General features: G+C 46.3%; 2 protein-coding genes across 7 annotated transcripts in view; both read right to left on the minus strand.

Annotated features, from left to right (window-relative positions):
• The window catches only part of LOC115635670 (zinc finger protein 436-like), a 340,481-nt gene that overhangs the window by 300,295 nt on the left and 13,360 nt on the right, over positions 1-26,826 (minus strand). The window lies entirely within an intron of this gene.
• LOC115635697 (zinc finger protein 436-like) lies at positions 20,822-25,260 on the minus strand. Of its 6 annotated transcripts, none has more exons than XM_030534851.1 (3): positions 25,094-25,260; positions 23,176-23,344; positions 20,822-22,937 (listed from the first exon to the last, which is right to left on the minus strand). In XM_030534851.1, exon 3 carries the CDS (start codon positions 22,866-22,868, stop codon positions 21,864-21,866), a length of 1,005 nt encoding a protein of 334 aa, XP_030390711.1. In that variant the 5' UTR covers positions 22,869-22,937; positions 23,176-23,344; positions 25,094-25,260; the 3' UTR covers positions 20,822-21,863. The 6 variants fall into 6 exon arrangements, with proteins under 6 accessions (XP_030390711.1, XP_030390710.1, XP_030390712.1 ...); XM_030534850.1 differs by having other exon boundaries at positions 20,822-22,940; XM_030534852.1 differs by lacking the exon at positions 23,176-23,344.

The following is a 26,826-nucleotide window of genomic DNA, read 5'->3' on the forward strand; positions in this document are numbered from 1 at the left end:
ATAACCCATTTTAAAAACATATCACATTTTGAAGTGTAAAAACCAAACTGTTTTGAAATAAAATACTGTAAATCCCCACACTTATCTCTAGCATAGGCCACAACTCACAATTTAAACATTAAAACCAACTCTTTAAAAACAATATTTAAATACACACACTCTCCCTTAAAAGCCAATTGCATAAATTTATTCCACCACAGGGTAAAGGGATGCTGGCACATGGTTATTCTGTTTTCCCCCATGTGTATTTGGGCCTTTGGGTTAAAGAATAAGCAAAATTTTAGTTCATATTATTCCCCAAATGCATCAATTCCTATAAAGAAACAACCCATTTTAAAAACACATCACATTTTTGCAGAGTAAAAACCCCAGTAGTTTTAAACACACCAAACCAACAGTTGGCAACAAAATCCTTTTCAAGAAACTGACACTTGTCTTGAGCAGAATAAAGAAAAAATCCAGCAGTTTAAACACACCAAACCAACAGTTTGCAACAAAATAGTTTTCAGTAAACCCACATGCATTTAAAAGCCAATTGCAGAAATTTACCTTCCACCACAGGGTAAAGGAATGCTGGCACATGGTTACTCTGTTTTTCTCCACATGTGTTTGGGCCTTTGGGTTAAAGAACAAGCAAAATTTTAGTTAGTATTGTAACCCTTCTGCCTGTCTGAGTTAGCAGCAACAAGGGCCAGGGCCAGTCCCTAGGGGTCCCATTTCAATAACACAATGCAAAACCAGCTCAAGCCCCCACCCAGTGACCTGGGACAATTACATACCACTCCCCAGGCACCTCTGAGAGGCAATACTTCCCCTCTCACAAGCACAGAGTCTGAGTGTAGCAAAATCCTTTTAATAAAGGAGGGAAACAATGCGGCATTATGTTGGGGAAACACCACAAACAGGATTCATAAGACAAACCATGAGCAAAAGACCCACCCCCCAAGTACATTTCGCAGCATCCTTTTCCCCTCAGGGTCTTAAGTCCAGTAACCCAAAAAATCACCCAAAGTCCCAAAAGTCCAACACCCCAAAAATATCTTGAGTCCAGCAACCCAAAAATCACCCAAAAGTCCAACAGCTCAAAAGTCTCTGTCCCTGGTCAGTGCAGCCCCTGAGTCCAAAAGTTTCTCTGCAGAGTTTTACCTCCCAGCCTGTGGGGTGGAGGGGTGTGCAGTGGTGTTAGGGGCACCTTATGTGGTCCAAGGCCAACTGCCCCACCTTTCCATTGGGTTCTGCTGCAGCCTTCACCACAAGCCACTCTACCAGCTGTCCCATGAGCTGCTCCAGCCATTCCACAAACTGCTCCACTCTACCAGCTGTCCCAGTCATCCTGCAAACTACTCTACCAGCTGCTCAACAACATATCTTTAGCCCTCCCCTCCACCAGCACTCAGTGATTTCAGCTTGTAGCAGGGGAGCCTCAGAGCTGGTGCACCATTAGCCCAAAGTAAATTCAGCTCAGCAGCCTATAAGTAGACTCCTAATAGAATTAAAATTAGCTCTGATTTGCCACAGAAGAGAGAGAGCGAGCACACACACAGATATTTCAAACATCACCCATATCAGCCAGTACAAATATCTGCCCCCACACCTCTCTCCATTTGCTGGGTTTTGGAACCCATGTCCCTTGTCTAGCAAGTGCTACTTAGTTGATGGTGAGTCCCTCTGTCATAATACAGTTCCATTGTCTTTGATTCACGTAATCAGGGTAACAACACTCTATTCTCCCTGCCCCAATAACAGAGAAACTGAGGATCCCACAGCAGCCAAAGTGATCATTTGAGCTGCTGTGGGCTCATGCTAGGCATGGTGGGTGTGCCTATGTAAAGAAGATCAGCCCCAGGAGTTCTTTTCCACAACTGACCACAATTTGCCACAAGATGTCAGGATAGAACTCATCCTGATTTTGCTTACAGTATTATTCCCTAAATGCATCAAACTCCTATACAACCTGTTTAAAACCGGTTTTTTTTTATTAAACAGTTTTAAGCACAACTATAGTTAAAAATAGAGTTTTATCTTGCCCTGGTGAAATACAGCTTGAAGTTTCTGTTTCCATGCTAAACAGATCACACTGCAATAAAACATGTAACATTATTAATAAGGACAGCATGGACAAAGAGTGACATTATATATTTTCAGAGTTTAAAACAAGCAGCATACCTAGTCTCGCAGTCCAGCAGCTTTTCTGTTCAAGACTGTCCTCTTTCAACAGAAACAGTCTCCAAAAAAAGTGAGGATTTTATACCATCCTAATTCTTTCAGCCAACAAACTTCAAAGTCTGTAGTTAGCAGCTTGATTCTATCACTTACAACTCTGAATTAATAAATACTGAAGGAAATTAGGCACCACTCTCCAAAGTTCCTTTTTGTGATCTGAGGGGTTTGGGGAGTTAAGTTCTCTGCACAAGTAGGCTGCTTATTTATTTATAGATTCATAGATTCATAGATTCTAGGGTCAGAAGGGACCAATGTGATCATCTCGTCTGACCCCCTGCACAAAGCAGGCCACAGAACCCTACCCATCCACTTCTATAACAAACCCCTAACCTATGCCTGAGTTATTGAAGTCTTCAAATTGTGATCTGAAGACCTCAAGCTGCAGAGAATCCACCAGCAAGTGACCCATGCCCCATGCTGCAGGGGAAGGCTAAAAGCCTCCAGGGCCTCTGCCAATCTGCCCTGGAGGAAAATTCCCTCCCGACCCCAAATATGGCGATCAGCTAAACCCTGAGTATGTGGGCAAGACTCACCAGCCAGCACTCAGGAAAGAATTCTCTGTAGTAACTCAGATCCCATCCCATCCAACATCCCATCACCAACCACTGGGTATACTTATCTGGTGATAATCAAAGATCAATTGCCAAAATTAGGCTCTCCCATCATACCATCCCTTCCATAAACTTATCAAGCTTAATCTTAAAGCCAGATATGTCTTTTGCCCCCACTACTCCCCTTGGAAGGCTGTTCCAGAACTTCACTCCTCTGATGGTTAGAAACCTTCATCTAATTTCAAGTCTAAACTTCCTAGTGTCCAGTTTATACCCACTCGTTCTTGTGTCTACATTGGTACTAAGCTTAAATAATTCCTCTCCCTCCCTAATATTAATCCCTCTGATATATTTATAAAGAGCAAGCATATCCCCCCTCAGCCTTCTTTTGGCTAGACTAAACAAGCCAAGCTTACATATATATATTTTTAGTTAAAATACATTTTTCTGTTTCAATGAAAAAACAGCATTGTAGGGTCTTCTTAAAGTATTAAACTTTAAATCACCATACACAAAAATCCTTAATGTTACTGATATTATTTTTTTTAAAAAACATGTTTCTTTCATGCTTAAAGTTTTGGGCTGTTTTGAAATAAAATGGATGTCTCACAACCCTAGTAAACACCCTACAAAAATCCATAAATGTTTTTTACAGCAAATGCTTGTTCTATAAAAGTATGGCAGAGATTTGTAAGCCATTCACAGTCTTTGTTCAATCCTGAGCTGATGGTGTCAAATTTGCAGATGAACTGAAGCTCAGCAGTTTCTCTTTGAAGTCTGGTCCTGAAGTTTTTTTGCTGCAGGATGGCCACCTTAAGGTCTGCTATAGTGTGGCCAGGGAGGTTGAAGTGCTCTCCTACAGGTTTTTGTATATTGCCATTCCTAATGTCTGATTTGTGTCCATTTATCCTTTTCCGTAGAGAAATTGGCTTGCCAGTTACAGAACCATTTTCTCCTCTCTTGGTTTTCACACCTCAACTGCTAGAACAGGGCCTCATCCTCCCTGATTGAACTGACCTCGTTATCTCTAGCTTGCTTGCTAGCACACATATATATACCTGCCCCTGGATATTTCCATTACATGCATCTGAGGAAGTGGGTATTCACCCACGAAAGCTCATGCTCCAAAACATCTGTTAGTCTATAAGGTGCCACAGGATTCTTTGCTGCCCTAGCTATTCAGTGGGGGTGTGGTTAAACCATCAGCTCAACAGGGTGAGTCAGCTCTATTGTAGTCAAACACATGTCTCAAACATCCCTGTTTTATATAGAAGCCTTTTTTTGCTTTACTTTAAACACATTTTTGGGGAGGGTTCCCCACAAGATTCTACTACACACACTTCAGCATTTTTGCTGTAAATGCCTCTCTTTTACACAAAGACACAAGAGCTAGTTTCTCACAAACTATTTTTTTATTTAAAACACATACAGCCCTTGAAAACAAACCAAGAGGCGTCATAAAAACTTCATCTTATTTAAGGACCACACAGACCTTCTAACAGAAACACAGATAGTCACAAAGCCCTTTTCAATAGATACTTTTATTCACAGCTACCCAATTTTATATCACGTCTGCCCCCTCACCATTCACTAATTAATCCTTTTAGATTTCTTTAAATAATGGATATATACCTATCTCATAGAACAGGAAGGGACCCTGAAGGATCATTGAGTCCAGCCCCCTGCCTTCACTAGCAGGACCAAGTACTGATTTTGCCCCAGATCCCTGAATAGCCCCCTCGAGGATTAAACTCACAATCCTGGGTTTACTAGGCCAATGCGCAAACCACTGAGATAGTCTTTTTCTTAAACAGCATTCTGTAACTTTTTGTGTGGACCAGATGATTAATATAACCCTCTAAGCAGGCATCTTCCGGTTTGGTCATTTTCTTTAAAACACTGTCAAAGTCTCAACCGAATTGCACGGTATTTACTTTAATAAGTTTTCCAAACACAGGTCAGGTCACAGGTCCTGGAGCTTGCAGTTTATATCCTTTTGAAGTCCAACTCACACAATCATGGTGCCATTGGGCTGGCGCATCTATGGCACAGCCCTCACAATCTTCAAAATCTTTTCCCTAAGGCAGTGATGAAGGACAGCATAAACAAGAACACATACAATAGAACACATGATATTTTTATGCTCACAATGTGGCGCTGGCTCAGTTAGTTCCATGCCAAGCCTCCTCCTCAAATCCATATAGCCATCATCCTCGGCGTCCTCGTCAATAATTTCTGTTGGCATGGAGCAAAAACAAGGCGGGCCCAGTTTGTCTTCACGGTCTGATGCAATGCTGTCCAGGGCCTCCAGTCCTCTAGAAAGGCATTGTTGAGCTGTTGAGAGATTTTCAGAAAAGAAACAGTATAAGCCCCCCACCGCTTGTTTTTAGATTTACACAACCCTAGGTCAGTTCTTACCCCCATACTTGACCCTCTCTTCTTATTCGTTCATTTACCTGAGCAACGTCTTTTTTGTTCACTTTGTCCACTGATGATTCCTGCGAGCCACAGTTGCCTTCCTCTCTAGGGGGGTAGATGATGAGAGGCCATCACGCTCGTCGGTCTTCCTCATGAGTGGTTGGGTTTCAGGGTCGGGTTCCAGCATAACCATCAAGGGCTGGGCCAAAGGGCTCCCTATGGCTTCTCCTCCCTCCTCCTTGGAACTGTCACTGATGGAGTGCTTCCTCCACAGGCAGTCAAAGGCCCTCAGAGCTAAAACAAAGTCCGAAGTTCTCATGGGGGTGGTGAAGGAGTCCATGTTTCCTCTCAGCCTTTCCACAATTTCTAAAACACACGTTCTTGGTATGAACTGGCATCTTCCGCTGTGCTCTGATTGGTGGAGGGAAGTAGAGGGAGCTGTTAGAAGGGTCACATGACCCTCTTCTGGCCAGATCACCCCACTCCAGAACTCCCCCCGAGATTGGTCAAATCTGCTCTCTGGGAGGTCCTCTGCAGCTGAAATCCATCCTGATTCGTAGAAGGAGGTGGGAGGAGTTCTGAGAGGGATCACAGCCCCACTTCTGGATGGATCATCTTGCCCTGGAACTCCCCCGGATTGGTTAAATCTCCTCTTGGGGCAGTCCTAGAGGGCGCACATCCCATCCTGATTGGTAGAGGGTGGTGGGAGGAGTTCTTGGGGGTGGGGGGGGGGTCACATGACACCTTTTGCTTCCGGTCATGTGTCTGTCTTGACCCTAGAAGTAATATCCCCAGGGGCGGGAGGCCTGATGGTTCAGGGGCGAGGCCTATGTTTGATGGTAGGCTCCTTTCTGCTGATTCTTCACTATTTTCCATAGGAACCTATTGGCTAAATCCACAATGAGTCTCCCCTCATTAAGGTAAGGCATTCCCAATATTCCGTCCTCCTCACCCCCATTCCCAGTTTGATCCTGCTTCTAAACACAATATTTTACCCATGAATCCCAATTTCCTATACGGGTCAGGATCAGTCTCATGATAAATGTTTCCATTGTCTCCCCTGTATATGATACTAGTTGTGTTGAATTGTTTGTTCCCACAGCGTCCTCAGAAAGTCTCTGTTCTCCAAGCACACATACTGATGCACCAGTGTCAATAAACATAGTGGGGCATGTTTGTTTCCATTATCTCCCTTTACAATGGGATGCCCCCATTATCATATTGTAGTTGAGCTACTACCTCAGGGGGACTCTAGGGAGGCAGGTACCCCTACCAGGGTGGTGCTAATGGTTTGGGGTCCATTATGGGAGTTACAGGAGCCCTGTCAATCAATTCCTCTTGCCTCTCTAACTGTACAACCCTCTGCAGTATCTCACTTGTGAGCTTCCCATCCCATTTCTCTTTTGGTTCTCCTGTCATCATGGTAGGCTCCTTTCTGCTGATTCTTCACTATTTTCCATAGGAACCTATTGGCTAAATCCACAATGAGTCTCCCCTCATGTCATCATGAGTTTCCTTCATGCCTCCATTCTCAGTGTACCCTTTCCACTTTCAGCCATATATCCTCTATTCTGCATCTGATACCCATATCCATACGTATATACATTTTTTCCTCTTGCTCCTCTGCTGCCCATTGCACCTCCCCGTCCTTTTCCTCTAACGTGCCATAGTGCATTGGGGCCCCTTTTCCTCTGGCTCTGCTCCCCTCAGAGATCTGGGGGCCCATTGCTGGCAAAAGTTATTGCCTGGACAGGTTCCATTCTCCTGTCCTTACTTCCTTTCCCCACTTGTCCCTCCATGTCCTGAAAAATTACAGCCACTCAAAAAGTGTCCTGTTTTAACTCTGGGTACCACCTAGCTGGATCTATGGATCCAACATCACCTTCATTTTTTAATTTAAACTGTCTAACAATACAGTCTTAAAAGATAATGTATTGAAGTCTGGGGATGGGGGCAGGGGAAGTGTCCATGTACGATTGGTACAACCCTGGCAGCTAAGGCCAGAACTTCCTTTTTAATAACATACAATTCTGGGGACTCACTGGGGCCCTGTTCCATTACATAAAACAACCTCTCCAGTTGTCAGGCCGACACTGTCTTCACTACTTCCTTCACCCAGTCCCATCTGGTAACAAGAACACTGTTCACACCTAACCGCTCCTCAGCACTCTGTATTGCTGTCCAGTACCAGTATATGCCTGGACTAAAACTTTATAGTCTGCAGGCCTCCACCTGGATCATCCCAACACCTTCACCATCCAGTCCACACATGTATCCTTATCTAAGGGTCCCAATAACTGAGCAGCCCATACCTGCTCTGCGGTAAAATCAGAAATCTCTGTAATACTTTGCCTTGTTTTCCTTTATTCTTGTGCATTATTTGGGTCAATTTCTGTTTTTGTTACCAACCTAGTGTACAGGAGCGTAGGGTTCTTCAGGAACCTCTTGGAGAAGGAGTATGACCATTCAAGATCTCTCCATTAGGGATCAATCCAACTATCCCCATTCCAAGTATTGTCCTACCTGTCGGTATCCTCAGTGCCCACACTTACTCCTCCTCTCACTATTGCTACTATGTCCTTCTGGGCTCCCAACATATTTTCCATTTTCTTTATTTGCTGCCTGCAGATTGTATGCTCACTGTTTGTCTGGGCCCGATCCTTATTTTCTTGTAACACTGTTCTGACAGCTGCCTCTGCATCCCCCAGCTTCATTTACGTTGTAGATACCTCCCCATTCAGGTTTTCTATTTTCAGTTGTTCACACTCTCCTGTTTTCACCTGTAGGGCTGTTGTATTCTGTAATGCCTAGGTAACCCATTCCAGTGCTTCACCACCCTCCTAGTGAAAAAGTTTTTTCCTAATATCGAACTTAAACCTCCCCTACTGCAACTTGAGACCATTACTCCTTGTTCTGTCATCTGCTATCAATGAGAACAGTCTAGATCCATCTTCTTTGGAACCCCGTTTCAGGTAGTTGAAAGCAGCTATCAAATCCCCCCTCATTCTTCTCTTCTGCAGACTAAACAATCCCAGTTCCCTCAGCCCTTCCTCATAAATCATGTGCTCCAGCCCCCTAATCATTTTTGTTGTCCTCTGCTGGACTCTTTTCAATTTCTCCACATCCTTCTTGTAGTGTGGGGCCCAAAACTGGACACAGTACTACAGATGAGGCCTCACCAATGTTGAATAGAGGGGAACGATCACATCCCTCAATCTGCTCGCAATGCCCCTACTTATACAGACCAAAATGCCATTAGCCTTCTTGGCAATGAGGGCACACTGTCAACTTATATCCAGCTTCTCATCTACTGTAACCCCTAGGTCCTTTTCTGCAGAACAGCTGCCTAGCCATTCGATTCCTAGTCTGTACAGTGCATGGGATTCTTCCTTCCTAAGAGCAGGACTCTGCACTTGTCCTTGTTGACACTCATCAGATTTCTTTTGGTCCATTCCTCTAATTTGTCTAGGTCCCTCTGTATCCTATTCCTACCCTCCAGCATATCTACCACTCCTCCCAGTTTAGTGTCATCTGCAAACTGGCTGAGGGTGCAAGTCACGCCATCCTCCAGATCTTTAATAAAGATATTGAACAAAACTGGCCTCAGAACCGACACTTGGGGCACTCTGCTTGATATTGCCATGAGTTTTCAAAGACAATGGCCAATGGCTCTGCAATCACATCCACCAATTCCTTTGGCACCCTCAGCTGCAGTGCTTCTGGCCCCATGGACTTGCGCTCTTCCAGCTTTTCTAAATAGTCTTGAATCACTTCTTTCTCCACAGAGAGCTAGTCACTTCCTCCCAATACTGTCCAGTGCAGTAATCTGGGAGCTGATCTTGTTCATGAAGACAGAGGCAAAAAAAACATTGAGTACGTTAGCTTTTTCCACATCCTCTGTCACTAGGTTGCCTCCCCCATTCAGTAAGGGGACCACACTTTCCCTGACCATCTTCTTTTTGCTAACATACATGAAGAAACCCTTTTTGTTACTCTTAACATCCCTTGCTAGCTGCAACTTCAAGTGTGATATGGCCTTCCTGATTTCACTCCTGCATGCCTGAGCAATATTTTTATACTCCTCCCCAGTCATTTGTCTAATCTTCCACTTCTTGTAAGCTTCTTTTTGGTGTTTAAGATCAGCAAGGATTTCACTGTTAAGTCAAGCTGGTCGCCTGCCATATTTACTATTCTTTCTACAGATCAGGATGGTTTGTTCCTGCAACCTCAATAAGGATTCTTTAGAATACAGCCAGCTCTCCTGGACTCCTTTCCCGCTCATGTTATTCTCCCAGGGGATCCTGTCCATCAGTTCCCTGAGGGAGTCAAAGTCTGCTTTTCTGAAGTCCAGGATCCGTATTCTGCTGCTCTCCTTTCTTCCTTCTGTCAGGATCCTGAACTTGACCATCTCATGGTCGCTGCCTCCCAGATTCCCAGCCACTTTTGCTTCCCCCACTAATTCTTCCCTGTTTGTGAGCAGCAGGTCCAAAAGAGCTCTGCCCCTATTCCCACGTTATGGTAGGATCTTAGAGTTACGAACACTTTGGGAATGGAGGTTGTTTGTAATTCTGAAATGTTCATAACTCTCTAAATTAAACATTATGATTATTTCAAAAGGTTACAAGTGAACATTGACTTGATACAGCTTTGAAACTTTACTATGCAGAAGAAAAATTCTGCTTTTAACCATTTAAATTTAAGTGAAACAAGCACAGAAATGGTTTCCTTACATGGTCAAATCTTCTTTTTTTTTTAAAAACTTTCCCTCTATTTTTTGAGTAGTTTAACACAATACTCTACTCTATTTGCCTCTTTTTTTTTTTTTTGTCTTTGCTGCTGCCTGATTGCATACTTCCAGTTCTGATTCCAAATGAGCTGTGTGTTTGACTGGTTAGTTCCTAACTCTGGTGTTTGTAACTCTCAGGTTCTATTTGTGACATTATTGACATGAACTGTAACCATATAGATTATTGTTGCAACCATTGTTATATATTTGCAGCAAATATTGTACAAAGGTTGTCAGTGAGGCGTCTATGACAAGATTATGGTTTGCTGGTTATGATTATGCTATCTGTATATATGTATCATTGATGTATTTAAAGTTACAAGTATTGGCTCTATACTCTCTGTATTTCAAACTTGTGCTATGCTTCTGGGTGACACCCCAGCCAATTTGGCATCAGCACTGCCTAGCCTGCTTGATGGCCCATTAAGGATCATCAGCTATACAACTGACCCATTGAAAGAAGGCAGATACAGGTTGGAACAAAGAAAGCATAAGACACATGGCAAAAGGACTATAAAAGGCATCATCATCATCATCATCTCCATTTTCTCTTCAATCTTGCTTCTTACTGCTGGAGGAAGCTTGCTACAAATTGAAGCTCTGAACAAAGGACTGAATGACCCATCCCAGCTGTGGATGTACTAATAGGTGCCAACTTTCCCCAGTGCTGGCCCGGCCCTGACTCCACCCTTTCCCCATCCCTGCCCCGCCCCCATTCCAACCCCTTCCCTAAAGTCCCTTCCCCACCTCCACCCCCTCCCTGCCCCTATTGGACCCCTTCTCCAAATCCCCACCCCAGCCCCGCCTCTTCCCTGAGCAAGCTGCATTCCCCCTCCTCCCCACTCCCTCCCAGCACTTGCAGCACAAAACAACTGTTTTGTGACGCAAGCATTGGGAGCTAGGGGGAAAAAGCGGGTATGCGGCATGCTCAGAGGAGAAGGCAGAGGTGAACTGGGTCAGGGGGTCAGGGTGGGGAGCTGCTGGTGGGTGCAGAGTATCCACCAATTTCCCCCTGTGGGTGTTCCAGCCCTGGAGCACCCATGGAATTGATGCATATGGATGTACTCCAGAGACTTGATTTGAACCTGCAGTTTATTCCATCACTGCTACAAGCCTGAACCAAGAATTTAGCCATTACTATATGTAACTGATTCCATTTAAACAGTTTTAGCTCTCATCTATATTTCTTTCTTTTATGAATAAACCTTTCGATTTTAGATTCTAAAGGATTGGCAACAGCATGATTTGTGGGTAAGATCTGATTTGTATATTGACCTGGGGCTTGGTCCTTTGGGATCAGGAGAACCTCTTTTTTTCTTTTACTGGGGTATTGGTTTTCATTACCAGTCATCCCCATTATGAGTGGCACTGGTGGTGATACTAGGAAACTGGAGGGTCTAAGGAAATTGCTTGTGTGATTTATGGTTAACCAGTGCGGTAAAACCAAAGTCCTCTCTGTTTGGCTGGTTTGGTGTGCAAAGGACCCGAGCCTTGGGCTGTAACTACCTTGCTCTAAGTAATTTGTCCTGAATTGATGCTCTCAGTTGTGTCCCACCAGAGGCAGCATCGTTACACTACTGCGCTTGCAATGTGAGAGCTCATCTTCAGTAAGAATTCCAAAATACTCCTTTATTGCTTCCCAACTAATGGCTTTCTCCACCAAAGCCCACAGGTTCCTCCTCACTGAATGCCCACCACCGATCCCCTCACAATTCTTTAAAGAGGTAGTTCTTTAATAGGTCTGAGAGGGGCAGTGCCTAAAGGGAAGGAAGGAGATGGGATTCTCCTCCATGTGGGTTCTCTAATATCTCTTATGGTGGGAGTGCTGGCTGAAGCTCCTCCCACAGTAGACACATTCGTAGGTTTTCTCCCTAGTGTGGATTATCTGGAGCTGAAGCTTTTCCCACAGTCAGGCATAGGTAGGGCTTCTCTCTCAGGTGGATTTGCTGATACCTTATGAGGTTTGAGTTGATGCTTAGCCTTTTCATGCAGTCGAGGCACTTGTAAGGTTTCTCTCTTGTGTGGATTCTCTGGTGCTTAACAAGGTCTGAGTTCTGGCTGAAGCTTTTCCAGCATATAGTGCATGTGTTTGGGATCTGGATCATTGGGGTATGCCACTGGATGCTGATCTCTTTGAATTTCTGTATACTGTTCCTATGATGTGTGCATTTACACCATTTCTTCCCTGGAGGATTCCTCAGGTATCTCTTGTGGTAGGAGTTGCAACTGAATCTCTTCCCACAATCATTGAACTTGTAAGGTCTCTCTCCTATGTGGATGCACTGGTGCTGGTGAGTGTCAATTTGTCAGTGAAGTTTTTCCGACAGTCAGAGAAGAGATAGGGTCTCTCCCTCATGTGGATCCTCTGGTATTGACTCAGGTTCGAGCTCACATTGAACCTTTTCCCACACTTACAGGGTTTCTTTCCAGTGTGGATCCTCTGATGATTAACAAGGTCTTAGTTCTGAGCAAAACTTTTCCCACATTCTATACATAGGTTTGGTTTCCCCACGGGTGCATGGCTTGGAAAATGAGGCCATTCAGGAAATCTCCTGCAAGGTTAGTGGTTTTACTCCCTTTCTCCCCTTGAGGGTTTTTCTCCATTCTAACTTGTGCTGGCTCTTAGAGAGTTTTCTCTTTTCAAGACTTTGGGTAACATATATTCCCTTTGGATTTATTGGTGACATCTTGCATGGACACTTTCTGAATATTCTGGTAAAGATTCTCCTCCTTATATTCTCTGATGGTCCCATCATATGCTGAGATAAAGAATGCAGACAAGTCATTCCTTACACTGAAGAGAGAGGAAATTGTGGAAAGGGATGACAGATAAAAAGAACTCTGTGTGTGTGTGTGTGTGTGTGTGTGTGTGTGTGTGTGTGTGTGTGTATATATATATATGTGTGTGTGTGTGTGTATATATATATGTGTGTGTGTGTGTGTATGTATATATATATATATATATATATATATTTTACACTTAATAATTTCTCACAAATCCTAAATGTACAGAGAAAATCTTAATCCCTCCTAGTAACCTATTCTCTGAACAGTACACTAGAAAAGAGTAGAATCAAAAGGAGCCATTTGGGGAGATTTCTCTTTACATTGTCCCTGCACATTCCCCCAGCAGCTTGGGGACTAGGCAGAGGTAGGAACTGGCTTTTTCTCTCTCTGCTCCTCATCTTGTCCCAGGAAAGTCAATCTACCTTGGGATGCTGCAGGAAATGGGTCTGGGCAGGGCTGGGAGCCGGGAACCTCCCTCCCCACTCCTCTCCCCTCAACCTCGGGCTAGGAGACTCAGTCCCTGGCCCAGTCCTGGGGCATTTGCTGTCCTGGAGCTGGCTCAGCTTCTACAGCAAGGGTCGGCAACCTTTCAGAAGTGCTGTGCCGAGTCTTCATTTATTCACTGTAATTTAAGGTTTTGCGTGCCAGTAATACATGGGAGGAGGGATAGCTCAGTGGTTTGAACATCAGCCTGCTAAACCCAGGGTAGTAAATTCAATCCTTGAGGGGGCTATTTGGGGAACTGGGGTAAAAATCTGGGAATTGATCCTGCTTTGAGCAGAGGGTTGGACTAGATGACCTCCTGAGGTCCCTTCCAACCCTAATATTCTATGAGTCTATTCTATTTTTAGAAGGTCTCTGTCTATAAGTCTATAATATATAACTAAACTATTGTTGTATGTAAAGTAAATAAGGTTTTTAAAAGTTTAAGAAGCTTTATTTAAAATTAAATTAAAATGCAGAGCCCCCGAATGGGTGGCCAGGACCCGGGCAGTGTGAGTGCCACTGAAAATCAGCTCGCATGCCGCCTTCGGCACCCGTGCCATAGGTTGCCTACCCCTGTTCTACAGGCACTTAGGGAGTAGAGCCTGGGGGTGTCAGGGAGGGCAAGAGCTCTGGGACTCACAGGCCCCCACCCAGGAGCAGAGCTGGGATGAGGAGGGGCCATTTGTGCAGAATCACTTTCCTGTCTGGCCCCAGGTCTCTCCCATCTAGGGTTGCCAACCCTCCAAGGTTGTCCTGCAGTCTCCAGGAATTAAAGATTAATTTTTAATTGAAGGTTATGTCATGTGATGAAAGCTCCAGGAATATGTCCAACCAAAATTGGCAACCCTATTCCCATTACCTGAAGTCTGCAATTCAGGAGCTGGTGTCGGCAGAGTCCAGGGCTGCCCCACGGGCTGGTTCCATCCCCTGGATAGTCCCACCTGGCTGGGCACAAAGGGTTCTCCCTGCACAGACCCTGCTGCGGGTGGAGGGGCTGGGGCAGCAACTGCTCAGCTAGGATTTGTGCCTCACAATGAAGGCAGGCAGCAGCTTCTGACCCCAGAAGCTCAACTCCTATTCTCCTGGTCAGAAGAAAGAGAGAGAGCAGCCCTCTCCTGTAGCAATTCCCCAGACTCCTTTTATGGCCTCAGCTACCTAAACCTTCCTTTGTACATTCCCTCCCAGGAAAGATACGTGGTACAGGAGGGATCCAGCCAGAATCTTTCTCTGCTTCCTAAGCAGAGAGAAACCTCCTGAAGTAATGAACCAGAGACAGAGCCCCAGTTGAGAAACCTGCCCCTGCTGCCAGCCAGGGATCTGGGCAGCCCCTGGGGCTAGGCGCCCATCAGTCCCATGGCCATTCTATGTTGAGACCATAGGTGCTGGAACTAGGGGTTTTGGGCGTGCAGCACCACCCCCAGCTTGAAGTGGTTTCCATGGTTTATAGTTTGGTTCAATGGCTCTCGGCACCTCCACTATATAAATTGTTCCAGCAACCTCTGGCTGAGACCTGAAATAATCCCAGGTCCCTGGAGAATCTCACACAGTTTTATGGAGCCTCCTTATTTCCATCGCTGCCTGCTGTGTCCAAGGCTGGGAGAAGTCAATGCTGACGCAGCCCCTTCTGTAGCATACACAGGAGGCTGATGGCAAGTGGATCTACATGGGACCATTTGCCTATTAGAGCTACAGAGGGCCCTGAGACCCATCTGAACACATAACAGATATAAGAACAGGAGTACTCGTGGCACCTTAGAAACTAACAAATTTATTTCAGCATGAGCTTTCGTGAGCTACAGCCCACTTCTTCGGATGCATAGAATGGAACGCACAGACAGGAGATATTTATACATACAGAGAACATGAAAAGGTGGAAGTATGCAACTTTTCATGTTCTCTGTATGTATAAATATCTCCTGTCTGTGCGTTCCATTCTATGCATCCGAAGAAGTGAGCTGTAGCTCACAAAAGCTCATGCTGAAATAAATTTGTTAGTCTCTAAGGTGCCACAAGAACTCCTGTTCTTTTTGCGGATACAGACTAACACGGCTGCTACTCTGAAACATAACAGATATAGGGATGGACACCTACTTGTCTATCTGAGGGGCACAGACTCATAATGCATACCCAGAAAGGGAAACAATAATGCCTGAGATGATACTCTTAATTGACTTCTTCTCCACCACTAAAAAATTAACCTGCCTCCTAAATTGAGGAAGCTGGATTGGACCCAGAGCCCTAATGGTGAAAGGCCCTACATTCCATTCCCTGGGTGCTCTGACACACCCAGTCCCCAAGATTGGAGCAGGTGCCAATATGAGACCTATTAATCAGCAAATATATTAATATTTTTTCCTCCAAAACCAGCATGGACTCACACTCATTTTAGTTCCACAATTTCATACAAATTAAGCATCCCCTCATTACTGTTGAAAATTGTATCAGAAATGAAAAAATAGCAAGTGTGCAGCATTCTTCATACTAAAGAGATGGATTCCACCACTGTTCTAGTTTTCTGTAGGGTTTTATTATTTCCCTCCCTTTTGTCATACATTGTATCTCACATTTTGGCCCTAGCAAGTTGGGAGGTATAGGAACTAACGGCAACTGTCTCCCTCCAAACCCAAGAGTTACTGCAGTTTAAAAAGGGAGATTATAAAGGGACAAAATCTGAGGGGATTTTATACCAATGTTTGATTGTAGCAAAAGTGAAGATTAGCCTCCCTGCTTGCCTTTCACAAAGGCAGAGCTGTCAGTGACACTGCTTTCAGAAGGGAGGGGAGAATGGAGCCCAGTTGGGAGATGGGACGAGAAGGCTCTGCAGCAGTTGGAAGCAGATAGCAACAGGCAAGAGGCAGTTGTGGGGCCATTGGGAGATGGGACTGGAAGGTTCTGTGGCAGCTGGGAGCGGGCAGCTGCAGGGGAGGGGCAGTTGGGAGACAGGATGGGAAGGTTCTGTGGCAGTTGGGAATGGGTAAATGGCAGACATAATCATCTAGGGGTATTTTTATTGACATAAAGGGGAAACAATTTGCTTCCCAGATCAGAAGGGGGAAAGGGCTCTTCTCCCTCCAGAAACAGAAAAAGTTGCTGCAGTTTAAATGGGAGAGAAAAAAGGGATAAAATCTCTGGGGACTTTAGATCAATATGAGATAATTAACTCAAAAGTGAGCAGTTCCCTCATGCTGTGCCACAGACATGGGCAGCAGGGACGGGAGATGGCACCGGAAGGTTCCACAGCAGTTAGGATGGAGTGAGGGAGGGGCAGGTGAATGGCAGAGGGAGAGCTGTGGTAATGAGTCAGGGTTACAGTTTCCCTCCACCTCAAGGCCAAGTTGCTGCAATTAAAAAGGATGCGAAACCCCCAGACTTGAGAGGATTTTCATATTAATGTAAAATATCACTACTCCATAATTACACAGAAAACAACCAAATTGGATGAGATTGGATATTTAAGTGTGTAATTTAAAGGGGTTTTAATATCAATAGTCACTAATTAGAGAGAAAAGGGTGAAATCTGAGGGATTTGATCAATATCTGATAATTAGCAAAAGAAAGGGACAGTAGCAGAGGAGACTGTTGTGTCTATCAAATAACATTCAACATTTACACACAAATGGCAACAGTTGAGGAGAACATTAATTTTTTCCATCAATATTTGATATTCAGAGGGGAAAAGGATGAAGTACCAAATTTTATACTCCAAAAGCAAATATAAAGTGGTTGTTTACTCCTGCTCCTCACCCTGCCCTGTATGTGGGCAGCAAGGGGTTCTGGGCAGCGTCCAATGACTCAAGCACGGAGAGGAGGATGGAGCCAGAAGTTTCCACGGCAGTTGCAAGGGGCAGCAGCAGCGGGGGAGGTGCATGGGTAATGGAGTTTGGATGGGCAGGAGACTGTGCTGCTTTGGGGCTGGGGAGTTTTATTAACATAAATGAAGTAAAACACTTTGATTCCCAAATATGCAGGGGGTAGCTGACTGAAAAGGGGTTTAATTCCCTTCCACACCAACCCCCTGCCATCTTGGTTAACCTGGAAGTTACCCCAGTTTAAAAAATGGAGAAAAAAACTCAGGGGATTTTATATTCAATAAATAAATAGAAAGCAATTATCTCCCACTGGCTTGAAACTGACATGGGCAGCAGAGAGCCTTGGTGATGCTGCTGTACCAGGAGAAGGGAGGATGGAGCCAGAAGGTGCTGGGTATTTGTGTAACAGATGGGAACAGAGAGCCGCCAGGGCTGCAGTAGGGCACAGGTACTATTTCTCCATGTGTTGGAGCCCAGCTTCTGGAGTCATACAATTACAGCAACCAAAGCTTTCCTGGGGGGGGAAAGAGTCAGTTTGTAGCTCTCACAGTTGCAAAGAAAAGCTTGAAAACATGACCTGAGTGTAACTGAGACAGTACTGCTGCCTGAGTGTGCAGCAAGCCTGGGACACTTGCTATGAGAGGGGAGAGTTGCCCCATGCTCTCTGCTGCCAAGCCCTCCCCAGCAGACAGGGCCAGCTCCAGGAATTTTGCTGCCCGAAGCAGCAAAAAAAAAAAAAAAGAAAAAAAAAAAGAAAAAGCCACGATCGCAATCGCGATCTGTGGCAATTCAGCAGGAGGTCCTTCACTCCAAGCAGGAGTGAGGGACCCTCCGCCAAATTGCCACCGAATATCTGAAAGTGCCACCCACTCCGGAATTGCTGCCCCAAGCACCTGCTTGATAAGGTGGTGCCTGGAGCCGGCCCTGCCAGCAGAGGGCTCTGAGTGTGGCAGGAGGGGAAGTGCATAGCAAGCCCCCCACCAAGCAGGTATACAACCTGGCTGATAGGAAAGAATGGAGCAGAGGGGTATCCTTATTGTGTCCACAGCCTCTCCAGAATGTCCCTACCCCCCAATCGCACTAAGAGGCGGGCAGACACAGCAGCACTACAATAATTTTGCTGTACCTTGATTCTGAGATTGCCTTAATCCAGCCCTAGCAACAGCAGGGGATGGAAAGGTAATTGGTAGCTGGTAGTTGGGGCAGGAAGTTGGGCTGCGTAGTTGCAAAGAAAGCACTTGTTGGGATGGGATAAACGGGGCTGGACAGACTCTCACTCAGGTGCAGGGTTCTGCCCTTCCCCACCTGTGACCCTGCCGGGGCCCTGTTGCTGGAACAATATGACTACTACATTCCTGCTCCAGAAGTGGCTGCATCTCAGCATGGCGGGAGCATGAATGCCATTTGTCCTAAGTGACTGGGACTCTTCAGACGAAAGTGGTGATAGAAGCAAAAGGTGTGAACAGAGATTATATAATGAGTAGTGTCCAGGATGGCTGGAAAGCTCTATCTAGGGGGGAGGTATCCAGCCTAGCAGAGAACAGCCCTCTGCATGGGGTGGAGAGTGATCTGCTCCCCTGTGCCTCATTCTGGTAGGGTGAAAATAAGTTAGAAAAAGTACGGCCAATTGTGACATTTGCAGTGGGAAAAACTATACTACTCAACCTTCTCCCCTTGAAGAATATTAAAAACATAAGAGGCCCCATATTGCATTACCCAAGCCCCTGAGCTCTCCTGTCAACATATTACTGTCTATACCTGGGATTAGGTTGATTGTGTCACTCAGGGGTGTTGAAAATCCACATGGACCTAACTCCCACTGCAAACAGCACTATGTCTTTGGGAGACCTGTCAACATAGCCCTCGTCCAGACTAACCCGCGGCATCGGCGGGTTAAAATCGATTGCTCGGGGATCGATATATCGCGTCTAGTCTGGACGCGGTGTATCGATCCCCGAGCGCGCTTACATCGATTCCGGAACTCCATCAATCCGAACGGAGTTCCGGAATCGACACGGAGAGCCGCGGACATCGATGGAGCCCCGTCCAGACTGGTGAGTACCTCGATTTTAGAAATTCGACTTCAGCTACGTTATTCTCGTAGCTGAAGTTGCGTATCTAAAATCGATTTTAATTCCTAGTCTGGACGTGGCCATAGATGCTGCCTCTCAGGGAGCTGGAGTACCTACAATGATGGTGGAAGCTCTCTTCACTACACAGTACAGTGCTGCAACTGTGGCATTTTAAGTGTAAACATACCTTAAATCTCCTGCTCTGTTCAGCTCTCAGAAGGGAACATTCCCATGCCCTTTAATTTCTCTCCCTCTCTGCATTATTGATTTCAGTCACTGTGTTGTGGCAGTCTGAGGCCAGCTCTCTAACACTGAACTGTTATGGCATGCAGGTACGGCCTGCTATATGGATCTGCCCTGCCCTGCCCTGTCCTGCAGGAAGCACAGGGACAAACAGTGCATCAGGCATTGCCTTTCTGAATTCTCATCACTGCCATTCTCTAGGCACACAGCTTGGTCTAGAACCCTCACTCAATGTCATCCACCCTGTTGCTTGCTTCTGGCAGGAAACTAGTGCTAGGGTAAAGGATTCTAGTTCCCGACCGGACAAGCAAATGAGCACTTTCCCCCCACCTTTCTTGGCCCTCCTTTTCACAAGCCCATGCCTACCCTTAGCACCAGGCTTTGGAAAATGTCAACCTCTCATCCCAGTTCCCAGGCACCCCAGGAACAGAACCCTCTCCTCTGCCACCTTCAGAAGACTAGCTGCAACCTGCATCCCTCTTCTACAGCTGACTGCTGCTGTCAGAGTAGATGATCACAATGGTCCCTTCTGGTCTTGGAATCTAGGAGTCTATTTAACTTTGTTAATTAGAGGCACATTCTGTACTCAGACATTACTGAAAGATGTTCCCGGTCAGTAAACTTTTCACTCCTGGCTCAGGGACTCTTAAGGGCCAGATTTTCAAAAGCATTCAGCAGCTCCCATTAAGAGCAATGGAGAATCCTTCCCTCCCTACTGCAAAAAAACAGGAACTCCTGAGTACAGAGCTCTTTTGAAAATCTGCTCCACATTTTTAGTGGTGAGCACTCTTGCAAGTCTAGCCCAAACAGACAGAATCCTGTATGGACACAAAATTTGTATCTGTATCTGTATCAGATCCACGCTCCACAAACATGGTCTGTGGATATTCACAGATTTTCAGGGCTCTACATATAGAAATTGTAATTCAGCCATCCACAAAGAATGAGTCTGATATCCTTGAATTAAGCATCAAGAAGTAGCAACATTAAGGCTTGATATTCAACCACCATCCCAGTGCATCTGCACTGTCAGAGGTTACCTAATAGAATGTCACCTAATCCATCATGGAATTTAGGATTTAACTCCAAGGCAGATTAACTCTGGTATTTAAACACTGACAACAGTTTAGTCAGAAAGCAAGGGTGATCCTCATGCCCAAATCAAATTCTAGTGGCAATTTTAGGGAGCCAGAAAGGGATGGGCCCCAAGTGGGGATTTGTGAGGGAAGAGAGACATCTCGGCTATGGGTGAGCTTAGAATGGGCCAGTACAAGAAGGCACATAGTTAGCATCCGAAGTCATCAACAAAGGGAATAATTTGAGCAAGGGATTGTGGCAGCTCAGTCTCTTTTTAAAAAAGAGAATAGTAGATTAAGAATTAACAAATAATTAAGGAGCTCAGAATTCCTGAACAGCTACAGACTGATTACAAACACACATACAGAAGGGTAACTGACTGGAAAGTGTGAGGCAGGTTAAGATGTCTGAAGGAGTCCAGTTCTGCACCTCTTGGTAGAGAATGATGATCCAGAGAGAAAAGAGCAATGCTGCAGCTGCTGCTGGGGAGAAGGAGACAGGTTGCTCCCCTCTGGACGTGTCTAGCCTCTTGGGATGGGGAGCCACATTAACTCCCAGTGACCTCTTCAGCTCACAGGTCACCTGAATTCTGCCAACAGTGCCATGAATTCCCTGAACTGATTACATTTGGGGTGGGGAACAGAAGAAAGATTACAGCCCGGAGACAGTAAGAACCACAAGAACAAAGAAATGGAAGTGATTTTTGGTTTAAACATTTTGTTAATCACTATTTGTTCTACAGCGCATACAGAGTCCCCATGTACAACTGCTGGGCTAGCACAGCAATGTCTATTCCAGAAGAGAAAGGAAGGGAATGGTGGTAACTGAGCAGTCTGTTTAAGGTAGGAATGAGAATTTCCTTTTCTAACACCAGAAAGGGAGCTGGCCTCATTTGCCTTTGACCGAAACTAGTTAAATAGATGTGAATGTGCTGCTGCTGGAGAGAGGCCCTTGGTGTACATAGTGTGAAAGCTGTGCCACAGTCCTCTCCTGGGAGAACCACTTCTAGGATCCCACTCCGTCCCCGTGGCCTCTACCACAGTGAGTCCAGTCTGGGTTAGTCCCGCTGGTGTTCTCAGGGGCATAGACACTCATCCTACCTGGAAATGGCAAGAAACCTACAATCCATTCTACACAGGCCAATAGTAAACATTTAACAACACACTCCCCCACCCCTTATCCTACCAGCTACTTGCCCTCCCAACACCAGCCCTAGTCCCAACCACTAAAACCGATTCTCCCAAGAACCAGCACCCTCCCCTAACGATCCCTGCTAAAAAGCCATGCCAGTTCCCTCCCACTACTCACCACCCCACTAACCAGAAAGCAGATCCCACAAGCACACAGCTCCAATCTCCTCTAGCTACCGCCTCCTATTGCTATAATGGACTTTTCTTCCCTCCTCCAACTCCTAACATGTTTGAGTGGGGTAGGGCCATAAAGGCAGGAAGGACACAGGGTTCTCTCCTGTGTGGGTTCTCTGATGCCTCTTGTGGTGGGAGCTGCGGCTGAAGCTTTTCCCACAGTAAATGCACTCATAAGGTTTCTCTCCCGTGTGGATCCGATGGTGCTGGGTCAGGGTAGATTTGTCAGTGAAACTTTTCCCGCAGTCAGAGCATGCATAAGGTTTCTCTCCTGTGTGGATCCTCTGGTGTCTGATCAGGTTTGAACTGACATTGAAGCATTTCCCACAGTGAGTACACTCATAGGGTTTCTCTCCTGTGTGGATCCTCATGTGTTTGACCAGGTCCGAGTTCTGGCTGAAGCTTTGCCAGCACTCGGCACATGTGATGGGGATCTCAATGGTCGAGGTTTTCTTCTTTGAGGTTTTAGTTTTTTTAACCTTCCCAATGGCAGCGCTGTCCCGCCCGGTGCATTTGTCCTGCTTCTTCCCTGGAGGACTCCTCAGGCGTCTCTTGTGGTGGGAGCTGTGGCTGAAGCTCTTCCCACAGTCAATGCATTTATAGGGCTTCTCACCCATGTGGACGCACGGGTGCTGGGTCTGGGTCGATTTGTCTGTGAAGCTTTTCCCACAGTCAGAGCAGCTGTGGGGTCTCTCCCCAGAGTGGGTTCTCTGGTGACGGATAAGGTTTGAATTGATGCTGAAGCTTTTCCCGCAGTCAATGCATTTATAAGGTTTCTCCCCTGTGTGGATTCTCCGATGATTTGTAAGGTCTGAGCTCTGGGTGAAGCTTTTCCCACACTCAATGCAGATGTTGGGCCTCTCCCCTGCATATGTTCTCTGGCGGACGATAGTGTCTTTGCGTTTTCTCACACCTCTCCCACGGTGGGTTGATTTACTCTCTCTCTCCTCTGAAGGGTTTTGCTGCTGTGCTTCTGACCTACCCTGACTCTTAAGGGATTTTCCTTGGTCTAGTTTCTGAGATACATTTCCTTTGGATCGTTTTGGAAACATCTTAGGCAGTTCCTCTCCAGCAAGACTTTGAAGATTCTCTTGCTTTGTTGTCACTCACAGTCCTGTCACCTGCTGGGAGAAGGAGAGAATCCAGACACGAGTCATGCTCCAAGCATGAGCAAAAGGAAACAGGTTGACAAATTATTTGAGAACTGAGAGATCTCTTTAACTTAACAAATCCAATGGCTGGATGGTGCAGACAATTGAGCTCAAAATGGAATTAAGGCACAATTTTTAACAACTTCCCAAGGGAGTGGTGGATTTTTCATCATTTAAAATTTTTAAACTAAATAAAAAGATTGGATACCTCTTTCTTAGAAGAGAAGAGAAAAGAGAACTCTCTAGCTCAGCCACACGTTATTGGCCTCAATGCAGTAATCACTGGGTGATCTTCTTTGACCTATGCTATACAGCAGAGGTTCTCAACCAGGGATCCGGGGGCCCCTGGAAGGGTCGTGAGCAGGTTTCAGGGTGTCCTTTAAAATAAAAGCAGAGAGCAAGGCCAGTGTTAGATTCACTGAGGCCCAAGGCAGAAAGCTGAAGCCCAAGCCCTGCCATGTGGGACTAAAGCCAAAGGCCAAGCAATTTAGCTTTGCAGGATCCCCTGTGTTGTGAGGCCCTGGGCAATTGCCCTGCTTGCTACCCCCTAATGCCAGGTCTGGCTTTTAATCTACTGGATATGCAGAAAAACAGCTGCTGTGGCACAGGTGGGCCATGGAGTTTTTATAGCATGTTGGGGGGACTCAGAAAGAGGTTGAGGACCTCTGTTCTAGAGGTCAGACTATGCCTTCTAGAGTAGCCAGCTGAGCTCATAGTTGCCCTGGGTACCCGCTAACCCCTTAGGTTTTCTGTTATGACTGTCACTGATGTAATGTATTAATTTAGGGGCCAGTCCTACAACTATTCACTCATGGGAATAACTATTCACAGAAGCACACTCAAGGCCTCATTCCCCATAACCTTATACTTGAGAGTCATTTACACTGGTGCAGATTAAGTGCAAAGTGAGGGAAAACCACAACCACTTCAGATTAGCAGTCACTTCACTTTGCAGAGCGGAGGGTGAACGATAAGATGCAAGGCAAGAGGATCCAGCCCTGAAATGCCAACTCCTTAGGGCAGGGGGATATCTTTATTTGTTTCTGCAAAGAACCCAGCCTGCTCATCTGTGAGCAAGACAAATAATCAAAAGATCCATTTTATGGGATTCAAGGGCAGGGACTAGGCCAGGGGTGGGCAAACTACAGCCTGCGGGCTGGATCCAGCCCATCAGAGCTTTGGATCCAGCCCGCAGGATTGCCACCCCTGCAGGCCCCATGCCACTCCTGGAAGCAGCTGGCACCATGTCCCTGTGGCCCCTGGGAAATGAGGGGCAGAGGGCTCTGTGCCCTGCCCTTGCCTGCAGGTCCTCTCCCGAAGCTCCCACTGGCCACCATTCCCAGCCAACGGGAGCTTTGGGGGAGGAGGTACCTGCAGGTGAGGGCGGCACACAGAGCCCTCTACTCCCCCAGAGGCCACAGGGATGTGGTGCCACCTGCTTCCAGAAGCAGCACAGGGCCACAGCACACAGGGAGCCTGCCTTAACCTGCTGCATGCCGCTGCCACCCTGGAACCACTCCAGGTAAGCGGCACCAGGCCAGGGCCCACACCCTTAACTCCCTGCCCTAAGCCCTCTACCACACTCCATACTCCCTTCCACAACCCAACCTGCTGCCCTACATTCATGGCCAGGCATGCAATTTCCTCACCAGATGTGGCCCTTGAGCCAAAAAGTTTGCCCACCCCTGAACTAGGCAGAGGCAGCACCTAGCTTTTTCTCTCTCTGCTTCTCTGGGGAGGAACCCACCCAATAAAGTCAATTTTCGGGTGGCCTTTCCATCAGGTAACCGTCGCTATGAAGAAGAGTTTTTAAAAGGCAGTTTTACTAACTGATGTATCAGTGACCGCAGCACTTGGAGCGGAGCTAGGCAGGTTCGGGACCCGGGAATTCCTCTTCCCAGTTCTCTCTTCTGCTGCCACTTTCCAGGCTTTCCTTCCCCGCCTGCCCTCCCCTCTGGCTGGGTCCAGCTCAGGGGCATTTCCTCCCCCATCGCTGGCCTGGTTCCTGGCAGTGCGCACAGGAGCGAGAAGCGCTGGGGGCGTGGAGGGGCCATCTGAGCAGAGTCAGCGCCACTCGCTTTGTTGCCCGGCCCCCGCACTTTCCCCAAGTTCTCTCTTGCGATTACCTGGAGTATGCGGCTCAGGAGCTGGTGGCGATAGAGCCTGGGGCTGCCCCGGGAGCTAGTGTCAGCCCGCAGAGAAAGCCCCCCTGGCTGTGCACAGAGGGACGGTAGGGAAACACAACCCAGCACAGCGCTAGCGGTGGCTCAGTCCGGCTCACAATGGAGGCAGCAGCCCCAGCTCCTGACCCAGGAAGTTCAATCCCTTATATCCTGGTCAGAGGAAAGCCAGAGAGACTCGGAGAATCCCCCTCCCCCTTCCTTTGCAGTAACCAGAGGTGCTGAGCACCGTGTTTAATGCACGTTTGAACTGCAAATGGCTTTTCAGGCTTAAGACCCACCTGAGAAGGGATGCAGGGGGCAGGTCTTATCTTGGCTGCCCGCATATACTGCGATGTAACTGGAAACGGGGGCTGGAAGAGCTGTGATGGTGACATCAAGCCAGGGAGGAGGAGGAACTCCCAGGATATTCAGATAGGAGTAAAATGTATGGTGATATGAAAATATCCCCCTGGCAAACTGACATGCACACTGTGTAGCCTGAGCTCACTGCTAACACCAAGAACTCCTTGCATCCCTCCATTTCCCCCATGAGCTCCCTGCAGGTCACCCTTCCATCACCCTCTATTGGTAGGGTGACCAGATAGCAAGTGTGAAAAATTGGGACAGGAGTGGGAGGTAATAGGTGCCTATATAAGAAAAAGCCCTGAATAACAGGACTGTCCCTATAAAATCAGGACATTTGGTCACCCTATTGGTAAGCCAGAGGGCTCAGCAGTACCCCAGTTCCAGTTTGCACCCTAGGGATCCCGATGTTGTAGTGATACTGGGAGACCAGGTCAATCCAGGGCCACAGGCCAATTCACTTGTGTATTAATAGAGATCAAGGTATTTGTATAAGTATGGTTGGTGTTTAAAATTCATGAAAGCTAATGGGATGTTACTTGTATTGTTTTCACCTCTTTGTTCCTGTTATAATGAAATAGCAAACATTTATATTGTGCATACCCCTGTAAGCAGACAACAAAGAAATCTTGTGGAATGCTAATGAAGGACTTCAACAGAAAAGCACGTGGTCATTATGGTGATAACTGGTGGCCAATGACTCGAACTGCATTCCTCACTCACCATCATCAAAGGAAAAGCCCATGTGCGTAGAGACACCATCGGCTTGTTTTCCTTGAGAAGCTATAGGTATGGATTCCAGGAATGATCCTGCATCTCTGGACTATATGGACTCTTACAGGGAAGGGTACCAGATACAAAGCCAAGGTTCCCAGATACTATCTGGGTACCCTGAAATACTTTTTGGAGACTGGCAGTTCATTACATTACTACTACCATTTGGACTTACAAACTGTGACTACCCCGATATAACGCTGTCCTCGGGAGCCAAAAAATCTTACCACGTTATAGGTGAAACCGTGTTATATTGAACTTGTTTTGATCTGCCAGAGAGCACACCCTCTCTTCCCCCGGAGCACTGCATGACCACATTATATCCCAATTTGTGTTATATTGGGTCACGTTATAGTGGGGTAGAGGTGTATTTTACCTGCTTTAACCTCTCAATAATTCTCATTTCCTTTTCTTAGCTAATAAACCTACAGCTAGGTTTCTACAGAATTGGGTGCCAGTGTTGTCTTTGGGGTGAGATGTGGAGAACCCATTGATCTAGGGTAAGTGGCCAGTCCCTTGGGACTGGAAGCAATCTGGTGTGGTGTGATTTTTGGTTTATG

Source organism: Gopherus evgoodei, chromosome 15 (genome assembly GCF_007399415.2).
Source record: "Gopherus evgoodei ecotype Sinaloan lineage chromosome 15, rGopEvg1_v1.p, whole genome shotgun sequence".
NCBI classification, from domain to species: Eukaryota; Metazoa; Chordata; order Testudines; family Testudinidae; genus Gopherus; species Gopherus evgoodei.